Here is a 27,150-nt window from a genome sequence, read left to right on the forward strand (position 1 = left end):
GTCATACATTTTTTTTTTTTTTTTGGAAAGAAATTGAATTGTCATACATTGAGTAAAAAAATAATGAAATTAAACAAATAATAATTACAAGATTTCATTTAAAATAATTGTGATCCTATAAACTTAAACAACGCCTGAGCCTCCTCAGCAATTCTTACATCAACTTGATTCCTTAAAAATGGTGGAAAGAACAATAGATATCCTGTACCCATTACTAGACCAAGGCTTAATGGGCCACTTAAAGCCCAATGCAACCTTAACTTATGGCCCAAATTCTTCTTCAAATAGCTCTCCAAAATAACTAAAATCCCATTTAGTCCAAAAAAGCACGTGACCTCCCACGTGGGGCTCACAAATGTTAAGTAGTAAAAGATTAGTTCATGTATTAGACCAGATACTAGAAAAACAGTCATAACCGAAGGAATTAAGACCTTTTGTTGACGTACATTATTTTTGGACAAAAATACCCTCATGGGTACATATATGGTGTGTCGTAGTACATCTGTTACCATGAGGTTCCACCTTCGACTCCAAAAATCTTGGAGTGATGTTGACAAGTAAGGCTCATCGAACGGTGGATGTAGCTCCACGTCTAAGATAGCCTTTGCTAACTTGTTGCATATTACCACAATTACATCAAGGAATAAGTACATTATGCCACAATAACTTATCCAAATAACACATGAGTGTAGCGTTCTTTTGTAGGCATGATAATATGTTGAGAGGATTGAGAAAAGCAAGGCCTCATGCCATAAAGTTAGGGGTATTACTTTCTTGGTTTTTTGTTTTTTGGATATTGAGTCTTTGATTTTCATCGGAAATATAGCAACTAATATAAACCTAACCAGAGAGGTTAGTTTTATTGGTGGATCGTCTTTCTCTTTGTCAGGATTAGTGGTAGGATTATGTAAACAATCAGATAATGGGCCAAGGCCATAGGAAAACAATAACAGTTTAAAGTTTCCTACGTATGTGATGAAGTATGAAATAATTCCTTTAAGGATTACGGAGGAAAAAGAGAGGGGGAAAATGGTGAATAGAAAGAAACATGGAAGGAAAAAGATGAACCTTAACTTTCCCTTTGGAATCTTGAAAGCTATAAAGTAGCAATAGCATAGAGATGCTAATAGTATTGACCATGCCCGGAGAAATGACTTGATTTCACCCTCCATTTAATCTTTGTTTGGTTTAAATTTGGTTGCTTGGTTTTGTTTCCACTCTTTGTTTTTTGGATTTTTGTTATTGATTTTAGCTTAATACTACTTAGCAACCCTAAAATATTCCTATAAATTTTCAATTATGAAATCTAATTTGAGGGAATAATGAACTATTGGTTAATTTAGTGATAATTCTTGTTAGAATCAATTATATGAAACCTAAACAATCACGTAAATTGGATTTTTAATTTCACACTTAAGAGTTGTCTTTTTACTTGGTCATGTAAAGTGAGTGCTAGGGTAGATCATTTTATAAGCAAAGGAAACGTGTTTTCCATGCATAAACAAATGTGTGTACTTAAAAACCTCTTTGTAAAGTTAAGAGTCCAATTTTAAGATTATTATTAAGTGATGATTTATGTTTTATCCTTTGAAAAATAAATTAATTCATATTATATATTTTTATTACAAGTTAATTAAGGATTGGCAACTACTCATTATGACATTATTTACAAGATTTTTGATGGATTAATATGTTCCTTTACTCTTTTAGTGTTAGGTAACTAGAGAAAACATGTGGGGAAATTATAAAGAGCAAATTTCACTCTTTAGATTAGATTATAAAAAATAAACCACAAACAAATTGTAATTTCAATACCAAAAACAATTAAGCTAACATTTCTTTAAAAAAAAAAAAGGTAATAATTAAAATAATAATAAATTTAAGCTAATGGTAACATTCCTTTGAGAAATCTACAAACAGCATTGACTTCCTCAAGAGATCTAACATCAATTTTATTCCTAACAAATTGGAGAAAGAACAACCAAAACCCAGTTACCATCACAAACCCAACAGTTAATGGACCAGCTAAGGCCCAATGTAACTCCCCAAAGCCCAGTCCTCTTTTCAGCCCAATCTCAACAACCAAGCACAGCCCATGAAGCAAGAAGAAGCACGTGACTTCCCACGTGGGACTCGCACGTGTAATATAGAAGAACAATAACTCATGCATCAACCCAGACACCACAAAAGCAGCCATAGTAGCCACTACTTGGGCCCACCTCTTCTCGATATGATTTTCCCAAAATGCCCTTACTGGTAAATATACAGTGTAACGTAGTACATCTGATACCATAAGGTTCCATCTTCGACCCCAAAAATCTTGCAACGATGTCGATAAGTAAGGCTCATCGAACGGTGGAGATAGCTCCAACCCTAGGATGGACCCCACAATTTTATTACAAACACCCATAACAATCTCCAAATTTAAGTACACTATACAACAATACACCCCTAAAAGAACATTAGGGTGCAAACTCTTGTTGTAATTACTAAAATACCCCGCAACAATAATCAATGAATAAATCAAAACCTTCAACGGCAAACTAAGTGGTAATTTTTGAGTAGGGGTAAAAGGGTCTTTTCCAATCTTCTTAATCTTGATAGGAAAAGCAGCAATTAAGATGAAATTAAAGAAAGATTTAGATGGTAAATCATGGGTTAATGGACCAAGATTAAAGGAAAATAGGATTAACTTGAAATTAGCAAGCCAAGTAATGAAAAAACCGGTTAATCCTGCTGTTGTTGGGGTAGATAAAGAATATGGGAGAATAGTAAAAACAGAGAAAACTGGTAATAAGGAAATTAATCTGATTTTACCTTTTGGAAGCTTTGAAACTATGAAATAAGTATAAATTAGAGAGATTAATACCTTAAACCATACCTTAATTAATGCCTTAATTTCCCCGTTTTCTTGTTCTTCCATTTTTTTGAATCAAATTTGAGAAATTTTTTGACTTAAAAAATGTAGGAGTTTCAGATCTTTATTGGAATGGAATGTTTGATTAGTTCAATCTGTAAAACTATATTCTGTACAGTTGTGACTTGTGATATCTAATTGAATCACCATCTAGTTGACCACGTTGGTACATTATTATGTAGGACATTTTTATAACGTTAACTTTTTTTTTTTTTTTTCTAAAGTGGAATAAAGTGTAGTTTGCCTTTTATAAATTTTGATTTGCCTGATTTTAGGAATTAAAAGGCACCAGAAACAAAAATATTGACCCTAAATAGAGTTTCCATGCATCATAATTTGTAATTAGTACATCACTGAATTTGATCCAATTAACCCTTTATTCTAAGGGTCTGTTCTCTTACGTTGAAATTCAGTTCAGTTCAGCTCAGCTCAGCTCAGTTCAGTTCAACTCAGCTTAGCTCAGTTCAGTTCAGTCAATGAAACACAGGCCCTTAAGTATTTTGGTGGCATAAATTGTATTACGGAGTATGCATTTTTAAATCTATCTTTGATATGTCTAATTGAAAACTCTCAAGTTGCTCTTGCAGTCTTGCTAAAGTCAGCTTGACTAAATTTTTTGCGGCCAATTTTCATAGGTTAAAGTTATTTTTTAAAGTTTTGGTTAAAGGAAATTGACAAGGGACAAAAGTAGTTGGGTTTAAATGCTATAGTAGTTATGAACGTAAGCTATAGTCCTCTACGACCAAAAATAGTAGGGAGCAAATTTTTAAACAAACTAAAAATAAAAAAAAAATGGACCAAATATTAAGAGACCGAAAAATAAAACTTTTCTTAAATCTTAACCTTTTACTAAATGAACAACCCTACTTGTAAGTTGTACTGAACTACTAGTTGTACTTTGTAGTTGGTTAATGGAAGCAATAAATAGAGAACCATATGTAACAATACAAGTGTAAAAGTGCTACATAATACACTCAACTAGTAAATCTTGTTGATAAATAATACATCTTCGAATATAGTAACTACATATCAATACTAAATTATAAATCCGTCATTTAATCATCACTTTAATATAAGATCTAATACCAACCGCAAATAAAAATTAGAGTTCTAATTCTTTCACTTATAATATAAAAATCTTGTAATTAATTTATACTTGGTATAATAATATCCTTCAAATTCTTGGCAAATACTTTGACATCCTCAATAGACTCAGAATCAACATGGCTCCTCCAAAGTGTAGGAAAGAACAACCAATAACCCGTTATCAACACAAACCCAACTGTTAATGGGCCTGAAACGGCCCAATGCAAATTCAACTTCCAGCCCAATTCCCTCTTAACAGCCATTTCCAAAACAACACACACCCCATGCAACAAGAAGTAGCACGTGACCTCCCAAGTGGGCCAAACCCGGGTCACATAAAAGATCATAACTTCATGGACAAGCCCAGATACAAAAAAGGTCGCCATTGTACCCATCACTTGGGCCCATTTAAGGCCCACCAAATCAACAAAAGTTGACCTAACGGGTTTATATACAGTGTGACGCAGTGTATCTGATACCATGCGGTTCCACCTCCGACCCCAAAAATCTTGAAGTGATGATGACGCGTAAGGCTCATCGGACGGCTCTTCGAGGTCTAACCCTAGGGGACCCACAATGAAAGCACAAAATGCAAAACATAGGTCAATAAAAAGAAATAATGCACATCCAAACATAACCCAACTTTTTGTACGGTCATAAATTATTACAAAAAGGGTAAAAAAGAAAGATCTTAGCCAATTATCAGGGGGTAATATTCTAGTGTGATGGGTGTAATGTAGAGGATCTTTTTCCTTAATTTTAATGGGTAATGCAGCAATTAAAATAAAATTAATTAGAGAGTTTTGGGCCGATAATGGGCCGAGATTGAAAGCAAAAAGGAGAAGCTTTGAATTAGCAAGCCAAGTAATGAACCAACTTATTATTGTGATTGGAATTGGTCTAGAAAGAGAAAGTGGGAGAATTGTGAAGAGTGAGAAAATTGGGAGGAGTGAAAAAAACCTAATTTTGCCTTTTGGAAGCTTTGAAGGTATCAAGTAAGAGTAGCAAAGTGATGCTAAAATTATTAAGGAAGATTGGAAGAATTTTTGTGCTTCTCCCATTTTTATGGGATTTGTTTGAAGTTTGTGATGGTTTTTTTAGGTTGCCAATATATTTTGTTTTGTCTTTGTTACTATGTATTTGGTTTTATAATGTAACAAAGGATGTATGTGTCATATACTCTTAGAAAAAGTCATAGTCATAGACCTAGTAGCTTATATATAGAGGACCTCTCTAGATATATACAAGTACAACCCAACCACCATTCATATGTCATTGAAAATTCTACCTAATACTTCTTCCGATTTTTATTTAGTGTAACATTTTTAAAAATGAAAATCCTTCATTATTTTTTGACACACCTTTCTTCATCCATAGGCTCCACTCTTATTGTTAAAATGGAGTAACATTTGTTGATGTATAATTTGCATAAATTCCTAACTTTGACCATTTGAAAATTGAATTTAAATTATAATGCGTTACAACTATACAGTTACATATAAATGAGTTATTTCATAAAATTGGATGACACACTTAGAATACGTGTTATTTATCTAATTGGCTAATTTGTACTCCAAACTTACTTATAAGACTTAATTTAAATTTATTTTAGTTGTAAAATGAACCTTGGCTAATTTGTACTCTAAACTTATTTATAAGACCTAATTTAAATTAATTTTAGTTGTAAAATGAACCTCAAGTAACTTTTGTATATCCTTATTAAAACATAACTTATCTCTAACTTATCTTCTTTATGTTTATAAAATATAATATAAGGTCTTGTTTGGTTGATTAGTGAATTAAATTCTCATACGAGTAGAAAATTGCATTTCACTAGAAGTTATTTTCCTTATGAAATTCTTAGGAACTTGAGAAATTCCTAACGAATTTTGATTGATCGAAAAGCGTTGGGTAATCATCTCTTATATTATGTGGAAAATGAAAACTCCCATAAATTTTCTCTTCTTCCATTTTATTTCTTTTGTATGTCAACTAAACAAGTATCCAACTTATCAAATATTCAGATCTAATACATTTCCACTTCCCTTATTTTATAATGTCAATCAAACAAGGCATAAGAGTATGTTCTCTTCAGCTCAATTTCAGTTCAGTTCAATTTAGCTTCAATCAGTTCAGTTTAATTCAGTTCCTAATTTCCTTCGCTCATAACAATTCAATTCAGTTCAGCTCCAATCAGTACAATTCAATTCAGTAAATCAGAACATACCCTAAATATATAACTCATTTTTCTCGAATTATTTAGTGAAAATAGAGTGAACTATTATGGATTTAGCTATGGTCTTATTGTTCTATAATGCGTTTAGTTTAGAGCTTATGTCTTCAACCAGTGACATACTGACATTTCACTTTTAATTGATTGATACAGTATTTTTTTTTTACTGTTGGTTGTTTGGTAGATGAAAAGATGAGCGAGGGTAACTAATACGATGTAGACTAGTCATAAAACCCTATTCAATTTTACCACATTTTTAGCTGCCTTGTCTGATCCACTTAACAGATGTATTTATTCGTTTATAAATCACATTCAATGGAACAGAATTTAAGTACATTGATAGAATCGTTGCCTGTTTGATATTAATGCCTTTTTTTGGTGCATTTTTACTTTTAGTAAGAGTGATGGATTTGAGTTGAGCATATGCAAATTGCTTTGTTTTTTTCTCTAGAGATTATTGATTCATTTGAAGTTACATTTGTGCATGGTTATTGTCCTTATTGAAAGAGCAAAATCAAGATCCCGGATCGAATTGGTTGGATACGGATCATAAGATTTAAATGACCTTTCTTGTTGATTTATTGAGGATCTGATCCATTACGAAATTGTCTATCACTTTGCTCGAATTTAATTTTAAAAATATACTAATGCATAAGTTTGGCAAAATTATTGATTATGAGTTAGAAGAACTACCTATAGGTTTAATTTTCTTTTATTGCATTCTCATTTTGTTCAATGAATATATGGACAATATGGTACTCAACTTTTTCATCAAGAACTTTCAAAATTGATTCACAAAATATCCACATTATCTCATGGCTTGCATTAATTTGTGTAAATAAAACCTACTATTAATGAGACGGAAAGAGTATCATATAGTCATGTAACAAACCAAAAATCGAGAAGGAAGGAGTATCAAAAATATGTATACACTCTCTTTGTTTTTTAAATGCACTGATGCACGCAAAAAGTTTTTAAATACTATCTCCGTTGACTATTATGTGTAACAAAGGGGTATTATTTGTGAGACATAAAATATTCCTTTGTTCCACCTAATAATTAACGGAGGTAGTAGTTTGACACAAGGCCGACAAGGTTTATATTAATTTCATTCTCAATATGCTTTATTATACACGTTGAAAGCCAGCTTGTACAAGCACTAATTTAATCAAATAATTACAATCTCCAAAGACTTTAAAAACTTATTTATTAATTTAAGTATATTTCTTTTTTAATTTAGATCATTAGATCACAAAGCTTAGCTACTTGTATAAAACTAACATATATTCCAAATAAAAATCCTTCTAAAAAGTAAACCCATAAATTTTTAGTTATTTCATAAAAATGGAAGAAGATGAAGGCAAGAAATTCATAAAAGCATGGATATTAATCCTTGCATCACTTTGTTACTCCTATTTCATAGCCTCTAAAATTCCAAAGGGTATTCTTAGATTCATCTCTCTTTTACCAATTTTCTCTCTCTTCACTCTTCTCCCTCTTTCTCTCTCTAGACCCCTTACAAATATCCTCTTTGGGGGTTTTATCGTGTGGCTCGCAAACTTCAAACTCTTATTGTACGCCTTCAATCATGGCCCTTTATCATATGATGGTAATGATGATCAACCATCTCTTCTTAGATTCATATTCCTTGCAGCTTTTCCAATCAAGATTAAGAAAGTCAACCCCTCAACAAAAGGTCAAGAGGGTAATTTAGTAATTTCACCCAACAAAAAGGAGGTGGTATTACCCTTGAATTTTTGGTCAAAGGTGGTTATTTTTGTCATTTTAGAAGTGGTGTACTCTTACAAAAAAAATATGGTGGCCTTTTGTGGTTTGATGTATTTGGCTATTGATATTGCATTTGGGGTGTGTGATTTTACAGTAGGGTTCACACTTGGGATCGAGCTCGAACCACCGTCCAATGAGCCTTATTTATCAACATCGCTACAAGATTTTTGGGGTCGGAGATGGAACCTCAGAGTAACAGAAATACTGCATCACACTGTATATAAACCCGTTAGGTCAACGGTTGTGAAATTTGTTGGTCAAAAGTGGGCCCAAGTGACAGGTGTCATGGCTTCATTTGTTGTTTCAGGGTTGATGCATGAGTTGGTTTATTACTATACAACACGAGCGTTTCCCACGTGGGAAGTCACGTGGTTCTTTGTGTTGCACGGTGTGTGTGTGGTGTTGGAGATAGGTGTGAAGAGAACTTTGGGCCTGAAGTGGAAGTTGCATTGGGCTGTTTCCGGCCCATTAACAGTTGGGTTTGTGATGGTAACGGGCTTTTGGTTGTTCTTCCCACAATTAATGAGGAATGAGGTAGATGTTAAAGCAACTCAAGACATTATTGATTTTGGCAAGTATTTGAAAGAGATGGTGATGAGAAGATGAATGAGGTAGATCTTAGGTTTATCCAAGTTCAAAGTTTCTAATTGTTTAGTTGTGATTTGATCCTATAATTCCATTTTTCATTTTTTGTTCATGATCTCATGTATACCTTTCATTCTTTTGCCCGGTACGAGTAGTAATTGTTATACATATAATTAAGATAGGATTTATCTTACTGAAAATATAAAGAGTAAGGCTAAATAACTAACACATTAACCACCTAACACTCAATAAGTAATCAAGATATCGACAATATCGCACATTCTCTCTTATAGAGTTTAGTCATGCATGAAAGATTCAAGGTTGATCAAAGTAGCCTTACATTGATCTCCCCTTGTGTCACTGGCAATTTTGCCAAATGTTAGATAATTAATCTTGCATCTTACATTACCATCAATTTCTTTTATTGTAAGCCTGGAAATATTTTGATAATATTAACAAAGACAACCAGATTTAGAAGAATTACATCATTACTAACATCTAAAGAAAACTTTTATTAGCAACTGTAAATTATGAGACATGTCATGGTAAAACTTAAGAAAACTTTTATTAGCAACCGTAAATTATGAGACATGTCATGGTAAAACTTAATCCAGGACAATACCATTGATATCCCCTACCTTAAAACATGCTAATAAATTAGAAGAAACGATGATTATATACACCTGATAAACAATAAACAAAACCCTGGCCCCTAAACCGAAATTATAAAATAGAGGGTCAGTGCACAGCACAAATCAGTTGAATACACTGTCAATATCTAATCATTGATCCAGCCTCCAGATGAAGAATAAGGATGGTAAGGATTGGCAGGACCTGGGATGAAGCCCCCCATTGGAATGCCAGGATGTTCATGCCTCGGACCTGGATGATGGTTGTAGAATCGAGGATCAGTGGGCCTGGGGCCTATATCAGGAGGACCATGAACAAATCCAGCACTACCACCCATCATAAGGCTCGGTTCATCCAATCTAGCACTATATTTATTTATAGCTGACATATGATCCACTCTGTTATGGAAAAGAGATGGTTCTGGCATGTATGTTGGTGCTGCAAACCGTTCAGGGGTTTCACTGTGAGACTGGTTTATTCCATATCCACGAGGGTGGTGATAATTGGGAATGGGGCCTGCCTCTTCAGTCCATATCTCTCTCCTGTTGGGATAAACATCACCTTGTGGATGGTACTTTGCCACTGTGTCATGATAGTGAGGATTCCCAATTCTGTAATTTGTAGCCCCTGGGTGATCATGATCATGAACATGAACTGGGCCTCCACTCATTACATTCGAAGGGGACTCGTACATAGAAGTTGAATTCTCCACGGAAAATCGTCTCTCTTCGTGATGGATAGGCTCAAAGTTTGGAGATCCTGGATGATACCTTAAATTGTGGGGTTCCCTTCTGCCTCTTTTATCAAAAGGAGAGTGATGGGGAACTTCATGACGAGTATTATCTGGAGTAAAACGTTGACGTTTGTAGTCTTGCGAGGACTCAACAGGCCGTCCAGCTACATGCATCATTTCACGGCGCCTCTTTTTCTTTTCATTCTTCTTCTTACTTTTACTATTCCCTGGGGTAGCCTTTACTTGTTTGTCTATACTATGATCCTTGCGAGCAGATTGCTTCTCAAGATCTTCATTTCCACCAACAGCTCTGTCCTTCGGACCTTCAGGTGGATGAGTTTGTGGGGAAGCATTGTCAGCCTCCTTTGCTATAGAACTCTGACTGTGATTCTTGAATGACAAATCACGATCTAGCCTATTTGTCGGGTCGTTCCTAAGAAACATAGTGACATAAGAAGGTGAAACACAAAAACATTCTCCATCCTTCAAGATTATCAGAGAAAACAAAGTATTCAACTTGTCACAGTCAAGTTTGCAATATTTTTTAGTACATTCTATTGGTGGGAACTGGGAAGAGTTTCAAATCATAGTTTTGCATCGGCATGTGTGTCATGTTACTATGGGGCACTTGAAAACAACGGAGGGAGTATCAATTTAAGAAATTTTCTTTACGTCTTCAAAATTTTACAGCTCTATTGGTTAGAGGGAGTATTTGATAGCTCAAGACATAATTCCAAGACAACTAGCTTATTAATAAACTACACAGAGGCCCTATACACTAAAAACAGGTTTTTAATCAATAAAATTGAAAAAACACTTGAAAATCTGTAAAAACCAGTTTAAAAAGCAAAAGTAAATTCAGTTGAAGTAAAAAAAAAATGGTGAAGCAAACAGGACCTAAAGTTTTTTGCACCACCCAAAACACCACAAAATGCACTGCCAGGATACAAATGGAGGGTTCTCTTACCCTCCCACACCCTCAAGATGCAAGGACAGTTTTTAGACTGATGGGCTGGCTCTCACCTCAGTAAATTAATTGTAAGAGCAAAAGAAATTGTTTTTGCTACTGAAGAGGCCTACTGGATTACAGGGCAAGAAGGAAAGAGAACAACAACAACAAAGCCTTATTCCCAAAATGATTTGGGGGGCTAATATGAAACATCATAAGGAATTGTACGATATAAAGAAAAGGACATAACAAAATCATCATTTAAAGAGTTTGAAAAAAGATGAATAAAGTGTGTAAACAAAAGAGCAATTAAGAAAAATTAAGGGAGTTTTAAAGGAGGAACCAAGAAAAAAATTCAATAAGGTTTTAAAAGTGTGGTTAAAACATTGAAGAGGGTAAGAGAGGAAGAAATAAAAAAGGTAACCCATTTAGGTTTAAGGAATAAGGCAAGGAGCATCCCACAACTTCTCATCTGTACTACTTTTATGCAATTTGACCAGCTTACCAAAACTGGGTATTATTCGCACAGGTGCTCAGCTCAAGCTACTAAAAATCCCCATACCCACAAAACCCCTTCACAATATCTGATATCCAGTGAGCATACAAATCTAAGTAGGAATGGCAGATAATGAGCTGAAACAAAAATGGGATAACTGTAGCTCACTCTATTTTCTGTCCATGCGGATGATTATGCTTCTTTGCTATTTCCATATGTTTAGCAGTCCAATCTTGGCGACTCCAAAGATAGAGGACAGGTGCTACAACGTTCCAATCTTCCAATTGTTTGTCATTTACGTCAACCGATCCGGGAAGATAGAAAGACTGCAAGGAAAAGGGGCATCAAAAAAGATATGCAACAAAAAACTGTAAATAGATAGGTAATTCATACAAATTTCAGATTACCTTTCCAGAGAGTTTATCTTTATTCTCCCAGACCAAATCATAAGGAGGTTTCTTTTTATCTAGCCTAAACACACAAAAACACAGATAAGTACACACACACACACCAGAGAGAGAGAGAGAGAGAGAGATAGGGAGAGAGAGAGGGGGAGAGAGAGAGGGGGAGAGAGAGAGAGAGAGAGAGAGAGAGAGAGAGAAGGGGGGGGGGGGGGGGTGAACAATACCTTTCTGTTTCAGGGGGGACAATAAGAATAAGGAGCTTTGGCTTAAATTGAAGGGCCTTGTTTATGAACTGGTTTGCCTTGCTTGCTTTAACCCCAAAAGGAGGATTTAGCCCCATGATCTGATCCAGCGTTAACAACAAAGCAAGAGAAAATTTTCCAAGATTAATAAATAATTTACTCAAAGTATCAAACTGATAAATTTTCATGAAAATATTTCTCACCAACTTCGACCCCGTTGGCAATTCATTAGGTTGAACATCCATCCAATCTCTTGTCTCAAAGCAGAAATCATTCTGTAGAGGTATTCATTACAATCACTTTAACGTGATAAAAATCAGAGAACAAGACGAGCTATAAGAGGAAATATAATAGCCTTGGTCAATTCAATAAGCTGAAGATAAGATTATGAGCAAGAGATACTTCGAAAATTCATGAAATTTTTTTTCAAGGCATAGGGATCATCAAAAAGGAGACTGAGGGAGGGAAACAGATGATGAAGGGGGAAGGCTGAAAGGTGCAATGAAGTTGCAAGTGGACCACAGGCTGAAAATTAGAGGGTTCAACCAAAGCATCTCTGGGAAGTACACATGCTTTAACTCCAGCTTTGTAAAGCTAATTTATCATACAAATGCCACTGGCCAAAAGCAACATTCTGCTCACACCAGGAGATGGGAAAGGATTCCAGTTAAAAACAAAAAAAACAAAAGGCAAATATGGTCCATCCTGTTGTTTCACCCTATCTTCACTGCATTTACCTCACAATAATTCTTCTGCATCCCCCTCTACTTAACCCTCTCATATCTCCATTGCTCACTCCACTCTTTGCTTGCTTTCATTATTATTTGATTTTTCTTGAATTCTAATTACACACAGAAAATATGTAAAATACCTCTCATTCTCACCAAATATTACTCTGTGATTTACATGTCCACTTGAGCTATACTTCAAAACAAATCCATGAAAGAAACTATGGAATACATGATTTTTGGTACGAAAATCTTGGAGGCTCTTCAAATCTTTATCGATCATCACAACCAAATCCCAATCCTAAAGCATCAAGGTGATACCACAGTAGTAATACCATTTCTTCCCTACAACAGATAACATGGCTTTGGGAATATTTACACATAAGTTCTAATCCAAGGTGGTGGGCAATTTGATTGTTGGTGATTAGGTGCAAAATTAAGTATCTAACAGATTATCCTCTCGGGAAACAGGGGTGAAACAATAAGCATAAGTCCTACAGAATACACATGGAATGACAAAGGATAAGTCTCTACCCTTGAATATTCTGCGTACACTCAAATTTTCAAATATAGCCAAATTGCTGGAAAAGTTTAGGAGTTCTGTAAAAGAAGAAAATACAGGTAAAGCAATTCTCAAAACACTTATTAACAATCATTTCTCATTTTCAAAATCTTCAAATGTACTCTAAAAACTATTACAATCAAATCTCACTTCAAATACCCCTTAATCTCATATCACGTCTCAACAACAATTGGGAAGAACAACTCATCTCCAAAAATTTTGTGCACTAAGAAATGATCAACTATTTGGGGACAAAGGGGGTGATTTGCTCAAGTATACAAAAACTGCAGTAAGTTATAAAACAATGCAAGGTTAAAATGAAAGAGTTCATGTGAAAGCAAAAAAGAAGGCACACAAAAAAATTTAGATAATCCCACTTGTTGAAGTTTCACCTGCAAACTCTCCTCTATTGAAGAATGGTGTTATTCTAAAGTAAAGAAGAAATTGAAGACTACACTAGTATGTGAGTAGATGATAACTGTATGATATTAACTCTTTTTAAAATAATTGACAAGGCACAAGCACATCAGTACATTAAATATAAGTATGAAAATCACCAACTTGAATCTCCAAAATCCGACAAAATATTTCCTAGTTTGCCAATTAATTTCACTCTGTCTTCAAAATCCAACAAAACATATGTTAAGGGATGTTTTGTGGGGTTTGAAGCGAGATTCGGCAGTTTAGCAACTGTTAAGGGATTCAGAGGGTAAGTTTGTCAAATTTGATCCCCATACACGTGTCACTTATAGTAAGTAATTAAGAAGTGCTTTTATCACATAACATTGGGGTTAACAGTGACAAGTACATCACCAAAGTGACAATACATTCATTCACAAAAATAAAAATATTGAAAACACAGGTCACTCTAGATCAAGGTAGCAAAGTTCAGCTCTGGATCTGGATTAATGAATCAGCAACAGGGGTAAACCTCGAATAAGAAGTTTGGCAAGTGGAGAGCATGTTATTATGGGTTCAGAAAAAACCTTGTCATACTATTGGAAAATTCATGAAATCACTACAGCTAATATGTCTCATATGTATTAATATATATGACATACCTAAACATCTGACTGCAAAAAAAATTATTAAGTGTTATAACTTGAGATACAACAACAACAACAACAAAGCCTTAGTCCCAAAATGATTTGGGTCAGCTAACATGAATGGTCATAAGAAACCATATGATATAAAGAAAGGACATAACAAGAGTATCATTTGAAAGAGTTCGAAAAAAATGGTGACTAAAGCAAGCAAAAGAAAGAGCATCCAAAAAAAATTAAGAGAGTTTTAAAAGAGAACCAAGAATAAAATTTGAGAAAGATTTAAAGTGGTGGTTAAAACATTGGAGTAAACAAAAAACATGAAGGTTTGGGAAAACTTTAGAAAAGGAAATCAATACAATTCATAAAACATTAGTGGGATAAAATAATAAATATATAATCACGACACATCGTTGACGTGAATTTTCTCCCTCCACAATGCCCTATCCAATACCATATTTTCCTCAATCCCCAAAGCACTCATGTCACTCTCAATCCCCTCTTCCAAGTTTTCTTAGGTCTTCCCATACCTCTCGCGATCCCAACACTTGGTACAATTTTAGATAGCCAAGGAAAAAAATATGTAATTAGAATACCTTTGGCCTGAAAAGATCATAATTTTTGTAATTGCATTTTCTCCCCCTAGTTTCAAGCTTTTCTTTCATAAGCTGGCTGAAATCATTAGCTCCACAACAGAAATCAACTATCTGTTCAAAATGTTTTAACATACAGCAAAGCATTAGTAATATAAAAAAGAACTACATCGAGAGTTTTAATAAGTAACGGAAAGCCAAAAATACCCACTACCTACAGCACATAGAAGAACAAGCGTAAAAATCAACTAGCTTAAACATGCAAATACTGCATACTACAAACACAGTTTTAGCACCAAAATTGCAAGAGAATAATTATAATTCGTATATTATCCAATACCATATGTAATTACAAACTATTGCAATTGATTTGAAAAGAAAATTGCACATTACAAATCCAAGTAACACCTTCAATCAGTAACTACCAACAGGTGTAACTGTTGCGAGCTTTTTTTTCTCAGAATAACCATGAAATGATTGAGGCCAAGTCAGCAAAGTCACTGAATCTGAAGGCACCAAATACTAACATTTCCACAGCTAAATCAATACCCTCAAAAGTCAAAACAGAGAATCACCAAAAGTTCAATACCAATTAATACCCAATATTGAATTTTCGGGAATGGAGGTAAGCATAAAAGATCTATCACCTTGATATTAATGAATGATTTTTACAGGACCTACTATAACTAATAATATAAAGCTGACCTCACTTATCAAATGTAGGTTGCGCTTAAAGAAACTGCTACTAACTAATACTTTTATATATAAAAAAATAATAATAATAATAATAATGATTTAAGTATATAACAAACATAGTGGAAGAGTACATAGCAACAGAAACTCATACCATGTCATCGTCGTTAACATACCAATGAAGTAATTCAGCAATCTGCATACAGAAATGATGCTTTCAGAAAACCTTTCAGAGAGTTTGCTTGTATAAATTACAGAAATAAATAAATAAATAAAATAATCCAAGGCAGCGCTATAACATTGCACATCCTTCGGATAACCTTATTTAACTACTAACAAGGATAACTTGGATGCATAGACGTGCACATCAACATAATAAGAAGCTCATTTCAAGGGTATGGTACATATTATTTTCAAGGAAGTAAGCTCATTCATACAGAACAAGGTTTCAATGACAAACCAGAAGACTTTGCCAGAAAAGGCAAAAGTTGACTAGAAGCTTGAGCAACACAAAGCCAGGATTACCCAAAAATAAATAAAGAAGTAATAGTCAAGCAGGCAGGAAATAGAGGTTTAATGAGTCCAGGGCTACAGCCCATAGGCTTGTGCTTTAGGCCCTGAAACTTTAAACTTACCTTACCGCCCACTTGGAAAAAGTATTAGAGATCAGAGAGCTAATACCCCAAAACCTGAGCCAAAAACATATCTATCCCAATCTATTCCACATTTGCTTGACCCCCCAGGTAAAACCGTAAAACATAAACACTGTCAAGAACTAAGGTTTTATTTTGACATTCTTGCATGACTAATAGGATCAGACTTAGTATAAAACATAAAGTTTTATTTATAATAATGGAGATGGCATTTCCTGTTCAAGAGAATCCCGATAATTAAAAATGTAATTTCTGAACATATATATCCTCAATAAATAATCAGATAAACTCTCAATTTCTCCTGCATCCAACCCATATTTGTTTATGAGGAAACAACACTCCAACGTATTGGATGGGAAAGCAACTTCAACTACAACTTTTTGACTCCATTGCAAATCATTATTTACACTTTCATTCTTCCAAAGTTCCAAATTCATCAAACTAGATGGGAGGCAAGGGTAAGCAAATTAAATTAAGAGGTCGGTATCTCTTAACAATCCCATAAACTTTTCCTTGCATCTTTTCTGCAACCAAACATAATATTTTAGCAGCTTTAAAGGCAATGTCTTTCTATTCTTTTATGAAAATTAAGCAGCTTATGCAACTGAAAATTAAGCAAGAGCTTATTTGAACGCAGCTTATGCAACTGAAAATTAAGCAAGAGCTTATTTGAATATGCTATGGGCTCACCCTACACCTCCAGAGCTTTTTACATGGAGCAGGAGAACTCCATGGGGTAATACTAGATATATATGATAAGGATAATGTTAGCTCATAGCAAAGTTTAGTAGATGGCATCAAGGTCTTTTTGTACGAATTTGTTAGAAAAAAGCTTTGCTACGCCAGTAACAAGTAATAATAATAAAGGAAAGTGTGATAGATCAGCCAAGAACAGCCAAATAACAGAGAAAAAGCAATAGACCAGTAAAATAGAGAAGAAATATTGAGGCTTTGACTAACAAAACAACGGTTTACACAATCGATAGGTTTAGCTATCAAGCTCTATAATGACTTGAGGTCACAACTCTCCAAATAGTGACTTGAGGTCACAACTCTCCAAATAGTGACTTGAGGTCACAACTCTCTCAAGGAAGGATTCACTCCCAAACCTCTGCCTACTTTTTTTCCTTTCTCCTCTCTCTGTTTTTTATACTAAGGCTAAATAATATTAAACTAAATAATACTAGACTTCCTACAGTGCCCTTCCTAAAGTTAGTCTATTACAAAAAGCTGTAATACCGAAGAGGCATGTGAAATGTAGAGACAGAGCATAGAAGGAATTATCACCCTTTGAAGAGTGATAACTTTGTAAGTGTTAATTATACTGATCTTCAATAAAAAGTAGTTCACTTTTCCACTGTTTTTACTGCTTCCTTGAGTTACAGCATAATTCTCATAATTTCTTACTGTTCCAGTTTGGTTCTAGCAAATTTCCATATTAAATCAAGAAAATTAGTAGAAATACAATTCACCAGCACCAATATGACTTTTTACCAATAAAGGCATGCAATTAAAATTCATCTAAATCAAGTGGTAGAATTACAATCACAATAAAAAAAACATTCAGAATTAAAGAGCTAGATAATTCTCACTCACTGAGTAAATAATATCAGAAAACAGCTTACCTCCTTTAGCTTTTCAACCTTAGTAAAATGACGACCATACGAAGTATAGCGCATACCATAGAGGAAAGGAGCAAGGTGAACTCTAAGCTTGCTCTGCAAACAAGAAGGATGCAGCATACAATCAATGTTAAAATATTTTTTTGATACCAGAGTAGCTGACAATATGTAGCCAACTAAAGCACTAAACTACAGTCAAAACTCAAAAGCAAAACAATTATGCAATCTTAATCACAAATCAAAAGATTTATTATTTCCCCGATATAACTGATATAACCTTCCTAAATACTTAGGTCTTCGATAACTGCAACATGAAGCCCATTTGATGACAAGACCCTTTGGGGGGGGGGGGGTCAAACTGAATGTATATTAGGGAAAGTGGAAATAGTCCCTAAACTTTATAAGGATAAAGAACCTTGCATCTAAAACACAATCAGCCAGTTTAGGGCTTGTTTGTGACCATTTTTTGTTTTTAGTTTTCTGTTTTTTTTTAAAAAAAAAAAAAAGAAACATGAAAAAGTTGTTTCCACATAATTGTTGTCAATTTAAAAAAAAAAATCATGATATTAATAAGTTTGACCAATCTTCAATTCATTAAGACATATATCATATGATTTTAAAAAACAAAAAGCCAAACATCAGAAAACTACAGCAATACAGAGCAAGCCCTTATATTTTGGTTACAAGGTTTCAAAAATAATACTTCCTCTGTCTCTTTACTTGCAACACCTAGGCGCACCTTAAGACCCTAAAACCTCTCCAAAATGTTTTCTAGACTAATATTGTACTTAAAGCTATATATCACATCTATTATAAATGCATAAAGGGAGGCATAATTTGACAAAAATCATCGCTAACTCATTAAAACGCAGAAATATTAGACAAGTACTTAGAGACTAGTTAGAGTAAGACATAATTAGCATAATTTAATTAAAAGATAGAAAGAAAAGCAAACATAGTGTAGTGGATGGTCTCTTAAAGCACTAAAGAGTCTCTAAATCAACATCAAAGTCTTCAACATCTTCATTATCCACATCTTCACCAATGTTCTCCTCCCACTCCTCCTCCTCCTCATCATCATCAATCACCATTGGTCCCTTCCCTTTATTCCCTCTAGATGATGATAGAGCATTGTTTCTAACCCTTGATGCCCCTCTAGTAGCATAGGAAGGCTCACTGGCCCCGGTGGCTTTACTAACCGCACTCCATGTCATTAAACTAGCATTGATAATTTTTAGTTAAGGAAACATATAGTCATTAGAGATCTTGTTACACTTTAGACCTGCCTCAATTTTTACTTTCGTAAAATACAAATTTATATTTATTAATAATTAAACTTACAGGTGATAGAAATAACAAGCGTGAAATGAGATGTGTATCAAGTAAAAAGAAACAAAGAAAGTAACTTTTTGGAAGAGCTTAGACCTTCGATCAGTTTAAAATCCTGAATTTGACTTTTGGGTGTTTGCCAACCAGCTTAAGGGGCCACAGGTTCCAATAAAAAGCACTTTTACACAATGCTCAGTTGCTCACTAGTCACTACTCAAGCTTGTTGACTAGGCTATTAAAATAAGACCTAAATAAATATACTTTAAACAATTGAAGCTTTTAAGGCTTCTTTAATGGAAGAACATGATAAAATGTTGAAGAAGTATAAGATGAATCAAACTGGTAGAGTAATGGGATAGCCGATATAGTCACATAGGGAATGCCACAAAAATTTGTGGACCCCGTTGCCCCCTTCTATTTCTTATCTTTTTTTTTTAATCCTTAATGAGTTAATGTTGTACAGCCGTAAATGGGTACCTTTAAAAATTTTCATTATTTTTTTAAGTTATTTACACGTAAGGCCGTAAGTCAGATTTTCTTTATAAAAATATACAAGTATCTTAAAATTTTCCAACACTTTGCCTGATATAAGGATCTAAAAAATTAGTCAAGACACTTTTTGACCGTATCCCCATATCGGTTATTTTTTGAATCAGAGGATCCTCCAATCCCTGATTGGATACGACACGTCAACACCCAAACTCGAATCTGTGCAACATAGATGGAGGTATTAACCCAACAGAGAAATGATGCAGAAAGTAGAAGTCAGAAAAAATACTTCCTCCTTTCTTTTTTACTTGACCCGCTTTGACTTATACACTATTCACCACTTCTCTTTTGACCGTCTTTTGTTAATAATATGTAAGGAAAAAAATATAAATCTAGGGTCTTTTTAAATTTGTCTCAATAAGTACTATCATAATATATAACTTTTATAATTTTTACTTTAAAAAAATAAAGTTATTGATCGTTAAAGTTTTGCATTGACGAGTGTGATAAAAGAAACAAGTCAAGTAAAAAAAACAGAGGAAGTATAAAAGTAATGCAAAAGCCCACAAAGTCTACCAAGAAATTGTTGGGATGAAACTTTTTATGGGAACAAAGGAGTAGTATGGAAAACCGATAATTTGGAGTTATATGACAGAAGAGACTCTTGCTGGACTACCTAGACTTTAAATATAACCAAGGATGTAAAACATTGCAGAAAGTTGTGGCAAATATAGCTTAAGAGTAAATTGATCACTAGAAGAAACTACTTTCACTTCCCACCACCAAAATACAGCAGCAACCACTCCATACTTGTGGAATTGTGGTTGGGTAAAACGGCAAAATAAAATATTCAATAGCTCTCAAAAACCTCATAAACTATGAAATCAAATAGCATAGCAAGAAAAGTAGTGCATAACACAGCAATGTACAGAAACTACCTTCCAATTGATCATATTGTTAAAAACTGATTGGTCACAGGCTTTTTTTATTTCTACAACACTGCTTCCTCCATCTAGTTTCTTAATTGCTTCACGAACAGCCTACATACAACACAAAAATGAAACATACAGTGTCAAAAAGTCAATAGCACAACCCAACTGCTAGGATGTAATGGCACACTGGAAAAAGCAACAACAAATGTCAATTTAATCTTCTCAAAATAGGTCAAGAATTATACATCACATGACTTTAGCACTTTCCCCTCTGTAATACTCTTACAGGGTTCCATTTTTCGCTTATAATCACGGCTAGAAATTAAACTCTCATGTTTTGCAATGATATCATCCAAAGTGATTATAGACGAAGCTTCACTCATCAAATTGAGAATCCTGCATTACGAAACCATACATTATCACCAAAATAAACACACAGCAGAATTTTAATTAGCTAAGCTGCTGGTCATAGAACTTGTAAACTCCTCGGCACAAAGAATATAAATAAAAACATTTAGAGAAAGCAAACTCAGAAACCTCACACCAGGAATAAACATTACCATCTTTCAGACTCAGAATCTAATTTTGGCACAAAACTGTTCACGGCAGATTTACTTGTTTCAGAAGATTCAACCACTGCAAGTTTCTCAGTCTGGAAAGGCTTGAAGCACTTGTGTTCTTCAACTGCAAAAGATCCATCAATGTTTGTCAAACCAGACTTCTTTTCAGATGGTATCTTCTTGGATAAATTACTTTTTTGCAATTTAGGAACTCTTCTGTCAATCTTTTTATCGGAATCAATGTCTTCAACAGCCTTTTTCTTAGACTCAATGGCAGGTAAAGCCGGAGAAGATGCCTTCAAAGAAGCCATTTCCTTTTTTACTGCAAATTTATCTTCCTGCAAAACTCCTACAGAGGGCCCTGTCTCCTTTTTTGTAACACCAGGAAAGATAATATGGTCCCTTGAGGGAGTCCCTAAATCATCCCTAATCTTATGCTTCCTGGTGTAAAAAAGAACATTGAAAAAAAAAAAAAAAAAAAGTCACTGTTTGAAGAATTATACTATAACAATGTGACAAATATATACAATCCAAAAAAAGCTTGGCAGCAGAATTATAAATTCACTCACAAGCAATATATCAAAATGCGGTCTACCAATAGGCCTTCCCAAGCCCTTTGTTCAATGCCTGCATCTTCATCTTCTTCAAAAGCGATCTTCCTGGTGAGAGGTAACATAAACAGATCAAGTGACAATCTAAAAGGACCGGTGCTAAAAAACCTAAAATTAAAAATAGATTTTACCTGGGTAAACATTTTTTGTGATATGCCTTTGGACAACGTCTACAAACAGCCATCTGCAGTTGAGGGTTGCTCTTATCCTCCGATTGTTTACAGACACAGCAAGTATGAAGGGGGCATGTAAATGATTCTCCCAAACGGATCTTATCTGCAAACTCTTTAGCAGCATCTTCATTATTCCCATGTAGCCGATTTGCAACACAATGGGGATGATAGAAGTATCCACAGGTTGCATTAATACATTGAAACACCTGGGGAAAATAAAATAGTTGACACTCATAGAGACGCCACAGTAGAGACATTTTGCACATTTGGAGAATTCATATAATCATATAGACAGACCTACATACTTTGATGCAGCATATCTCAATTCTACATATAGTTGATAGATGTAGCTCAACCATGTATTCAAGTTTCTGAGATACAGAAGAAAAGTTTCTAGAGACATGGAAGAAAAGATAAGAGTAAAATAAAAACAGAGACCAGTCATCCAAATTTTAAGGTTCTTGTTGCACTCAGACCAGACTTGTTCATCTAAAAATATTAGAAAATAAAGAAAACTGAACTGTACACATCGAACAAAGTCAAGTTTTCCAACAAATTCAATCCTGAAATCACTCAATGGCCACATTGCATAAGAAAAGATATCAAAAACAGCTTGTTTAATTGCTCACAACCTTTCCAGTTCCTTATACTACATTGTAAAATAGAGTAGCCTTCTTATGCAATGTACATCAATATATTTATGTCACAAAAACTATGAAAGATGTGTACGGACAGCCAGAGATAGAAAAGTAATAAATGAGCATATAAACAGAAAAGGGTGAGCAAGAAGCAAAATCTTAATTTATCGAGCTGATACCTTGGCACCAGTCTGTTTATCAGAAGACCCTAACTGCCCACAGGAGAAGCATTGATGCTGCTTATATTGACAATTTTGACACTTGAAATAAGGCAAAGCCTGCAAGGTAACACTTCATATCAAGTTCCACAAAAAAACAAAAGTGCAGAAATTAATGTTGATAAGCAGAAGCTAGTAATTCATTTGACAATGAGAATAAAATGAAAAGCAACATACCTGCACTTCCATCTCAGTAAAACCAAGAGACACGCATTTTGACGGTTTACCGGCTCTTCGAGTAGCATGAAAGGATCTCATGCAACTTCCTTCACAGCTGCATTTGAACAAACAAAATATAAACTAACCATAGACATATCAACGTAGTATACTGTTTCAAGTATATCGTGTCTCAATCCATAAGCTGTAATTTACATATGTTACATAGTGAAATATCATGTAAGCAGCTATACACTAAAATCAAACTGAATCATTTCCTACTGCTAATCCGCCATATGATTTTCACAGAAAAGAACAGAAACCAAAAAAAAGCTATATATATAAAAAGAAAGTGAAATAAGGCCTCCTGGAAGAAATGATGCATCAGGGGTAAGGGTGGGACTGTTGATTTGGGAAGGTAAAAGTGGGTGGGACAGCTGTCTGTCTGTCTGCTAATTCTGTTTTTTTTTTATGTTTTACTTTCACTTTAGATTATTTTCTTTGGAAAGGTGCATAAAGCACGTGAATAAACTTAATATCACATGTCAATGTGTCATGTACAAAGTATATCATTTTGGCTTTGGGCCTTCTATTTTTTAGTATCAATGATTTTTTTTTTTTATCTAAAAAATTTCCAACACTTTATATACTAGCAGTGTCCAAAAAATTAGTCAAGACACTCTTTTGAGCGTATCCTCGTATCAGCTATTTTTTGAATTGGAGGATTGGATACTCTGATCCCTACTTGGATATGACACCCAAAACATAGTCCAAGATCAATAATACAAGATGATATACATACCACAATAAGGGACCTCCCTCATCACATAAGGAACAAACTGAATCAAAAGGCTCATCCTCATCGTTTTCCTCATCAGACGAACCACCTTCTTCACTAGAGCCAACTTCGTCATCACCAGAACCATCCTCGAGATCATCTGACAAACAATCATCATCACTAACCACAAACTCACTTTTTCCTTTAGCTAAAACATCCTGTGTAACCAACGGGCCCGCATAAGCATAACGTGCTATGATGCCACTTCAATAGAAAGAAAAACATAGAACAAAAATATATACGAAGTGCTAGATAGTAAATAAACAAACCTCATCAGTTTTATGCTTCTTCTGCGGGTTTTTCTCAAGAAATGCCATTAAGCACTGTCCAGAGCCATTCTTTGATATTAGACTAAAGAATACATGACAAAAATAATAACAAATAACATAAACTAGTACCATAATACATGTATTTGATCATCAAGGCAGATAAAAAATTAGCGTATAGACAATGTGAATAGAGAAATATTGCAAAGCACATCCATAGTATAATTTTCACAAGTCATATAATAGAAGCCCCGGGTCCTCGAGAAACTAGCAAAAAATTAAATGGTGTTACAACTAGTTAGTGGCCTACAAGAATGAAAGGAGGCAAACAGAAAAAAGTATTGCAGATGATTAGCAATATATAGAAAGAACAACTGAATTGTAACAAAATATAGCCAGTTTTCAACAAACTCAAATGAATATTTTTTTAGCTCAGGGATAAGGAAATATATTAATTAAGTTGTTTGGTCACAAAATTCCAAGATATGCAATTTTTCTTCAACTTTGTTAGCTCAATTTCTCCTCACTGATAATCCATTGCTTCACGCTTTCTTTCACAATCATTCCACAATGCATTAACCTTAAGATAAATCATTGCTTCCCTATACTCACCACTTTCAAACCATCTTTCTCTCCCCTCAATCAGACAATCACCCATTGACACCTCCCTTCTTCCATAAACCCCACTACTCCCTCCCCTAGCCCACAGTTACACTCCCTTTTGACTTTCTCCATCACTCACCAGCCAACTCAGCCCTTACCCCTCCCACAAACATCCATTTTCTTCACAAACCGCAATCCCCAAGAATTCATCCAAAATACATATTTTTTTTCCTTGCTTAATTTCCCAAATCCATATAAGTCAAACATTTCCCAGCCACAGGCCCACAGTCACCAGATTCCTCAACTTTCTTTGACCTCCTGCAACTTTTTTGTTGTTTCAAAAATCCCATATATGCACCAGTGATACAATTGACACTCCCTTGCCCTTACTCTTACTTGACTACCTTACCCCAATGCTTGCCCCACTACCACCCTTCACTTTCTTTTGCCTCAGCCTAAACCAATCCACCACCGCCACCCTCCCTCTTTTCAAACCCCTCCCCAAAAAATACCCACCGGCACAACCTGCAATAACTCCTTGTCATCACAAGTACAGCGATACCTTCCAGTCTTCCACAGGTTACCTAGATTTTGGCTTTGTTGAGATCATTAATTACTAATGCTACTATCACTTAAGGATTAACCCTCGTTTACCATCATCTAAGAGAACATTTTGGTATCTTTTTTCTATCAAGAAAACCCACTATGAAATAAAGAAAACCCAAACAATAATGATGAAGCAAACAATTTACACAATTCAACAAAAAGAACAAATTGGTATCTTTTTTCTATCAAGAGCTTTGCATCAGGTGAATGGTTATTGGTAAAATCCCTATGTGATGATAGAAAACTGATTTATAAGCTTAACATGAGTTTCACATCATTAGAAGATTTTACTTCTATGAAATTCACTAAATCTTTAACCAAAGCATAAACAAAGGAACATGTGTTGCAGACAAGGAACATGTGCTGGTCAAAGGAATGTTAAATCAAACTATCAAACAGCAAATAAATGTCTATTGTCAAATCCATAAATAAGGTTGATACAGCAGATGAGAGTGTCATGAGACTGACATACCTTTGATGTTTTTAATGATTTATCGTGCTTCACAGCTTGCTCGATCAAAGCCCTATTATGAGTGAGGTCTTTTGTAGAAGGGATGCTATCATACAAGCTACAAATCCGAAAAGAGGGTGAGAAACTATACTTCTATAAATGCAAGCATAAGGAATTTCCTATTTACCATTAAATACCTGAAAGTATCTGATAACTTGTTCCTAACACGACTCCAAGCCCACTCTGGCTTTCGTTTTACAACATGAAGAAAATTCACGGTTATCAACACCGTCCTAATATATTCCTCATAACTTTGCCTAGGTTTTTGAAGTTTGATCCAGTTGTTGTCCTTAGAAAGAACCGATATCTCCGGTTTTACTCCGGAGCAATCAAACTTCCAAGCTTTCACAGGCTTAAAGATTTTATCCAGCCCACCATCAGCATTACCACGAACGTATATCGGGCTTTCCGCCCCCTGCTCGGTCTCACTTGAATTCCAGTTCACAGGCAGAACCGAAAATGAAATCGGTTCCTCACCATCATCAACAAAGTAGTAATTTGTGACGGATTCCGGCAACTCTTCCATCTCATCATCAGAAATTGCCATATTCTCAACCTTTAATGATTAACAAGTTATTAAAATAAAAAACCTAACTTCAACAAAAAATTCTAAAACACCTTCCAGTAAACCATTAAAGAAATTGACAAGATAATTTAGCATCAATAAACAAACAGAATCAACCACAAATTCACAATCAAACAATGATAAATTCATGATAAATAAAAAAAATTTGAAAAACAATTCACGATATACAGAAGTTCTGTTATCAAAGCAAATTGCATGTAACAAAATTCTTGCAACAAAATCGCTTCAAAAATATCATAACTTTGTTAATTTTAAGCAATAATTCAATCATTTGCCGAATAAGAACCCTAAATTGACTATTAATAAACGATAAACCCTAAATTGTCGAATCGAAATTCGATTGTTAAACGAAAGAAAGAAAAAATTACCTCGAAAGTAGCTTCAATGGAAAATTAGGAGCACGCTTCAATGGAAGAGAAAGCGGTGAGTACTACGTACTGAAAAGTTATTTAAGGAAAAAGTGCGAAAACATAAGTATAATGTCAATCGTCGGATCTAATTTATATCGATGGTCAAAATTAGCCCTATCGCTCGTTTTGTGTTTTAACAAATGTTACAAATTGAACGGTATATAGTTTTAGACAACTTAATTGACTAAAATAAAATAAGAGTTAAGTAAGGTAGTTAGGGTTTGATCACATTTACTTAACTAAACTAAACTGATTAAAGCTGAGCTG

At 34.5% G+C, this 27,150-nt stretch overlaps 1 protein-coding gene and 4 pseudogenes across 2 annotated transcripts; 1 reads left to right on the forward strand and 4 right to left on the reverse strand.

The window, feature by feature from the left end:
- Positions 1-98: 98 nt before the first annotated feature.
- Positions 99-1,172, reverse strand: LOC145628290 (long-chain-alcohol O-fatty-acyltransferase pseudogene; annotated as a pseudogene).
- A 336-nt stretch (positions 1,173-1,508) lies between these two features.
- LOC145627429 (putative long-chain-alcohol O-fatty-acyltransferase 5 pseudogene) lies at positions 1,509-3,122 on the reverse strand (annotated as a pseudogene).
- Positions 3,123-4,040: 918 nt separating this feature from the next.
- LOC145627430 (long-chain-alcohol O-fatty-acyltransferase pseudogene) lies at positions 4,041-5,085 on the reverse strand (annotated as a pseudogene).
- Positions 5,086-7,519: 2,434 nt separating this feature from the next.
- Positions 7,520-8,715, forward strand: LOC145627431 (putative long-chain-alcohol O-fatty-acyltransferase 5 pseudogene; annotated as a pseudogene).
- A 432-nt stretch (positions 8,716-9,147) lies between these two features.
- On the reverse strand, positions 9,148-26,918 carry LOC145629431 (protein ENHANCED DOWNY MILDEW 2-like). Of its 2 annotated transcripts, XM_081682029.1 has the most exons (20): positions 26,842-26,918; positions 26,025-26,443; positions 25,849-25,945; positions 24,171-24,224; positions 23,866-24,059; positions 23,085-23,181; positions 22,869-22,967; positions 22,010-22,257; positions 21,837-21,926; positions 21,268-21,708; positions 20,953-21,103; positions 20,714-20,815; positions 17,961-18,053; positions 15,837-15,878; positions 14,993-15,103; positions 12,267-12,338; positions 12,046-12,164; positions 11,825-11,888; positions 11,586-11,743; positions 9,148-10,405 (listed from the first exon to the last, which is right to left on the reverse strand). In XM_081682029.1, exons 2-20 carry the CDS (start codon positions 26,432-26,434, stop codon positions 9,388-9,390), a joined length of 3,660 nt encoding a protein of 1,219 aa, XP_081538155.1. In that variant the 5' UTR covers positions 26,435-26,443; positions 26,842-26,918; the 3' UTR covers positions 9,148-9,387. The 2 variants fall into 2 exon arrangements, with proteins under 2 accessions (XP_081538155.1, XP_081538156.1); XM_081682030.1 differs by lacking the exons at positions 26,025-26,443; positions 26,842-26,918 and having other exon boundaries at positions 24,171-24,252; positions 25,849-25,907.
- Between the last annotated feature and the right edge of the window lie 232 nt (positions 26,919-27,150).

This window comes from Chenopodium album, chromosome 4 (assembly GCF_948465745.1).
Source record: "Chenopodium album chromosome 4, dcCheAlbu1.1, whole genome shotgun sequence".
Classification (NCBI taxonomy): Eukaryota; Viridiplantae; Streptophyta; class Magnoliopsida; order Caryophyllales; family Amaranthaceae; genus Chenopodium; species Chenopodium album.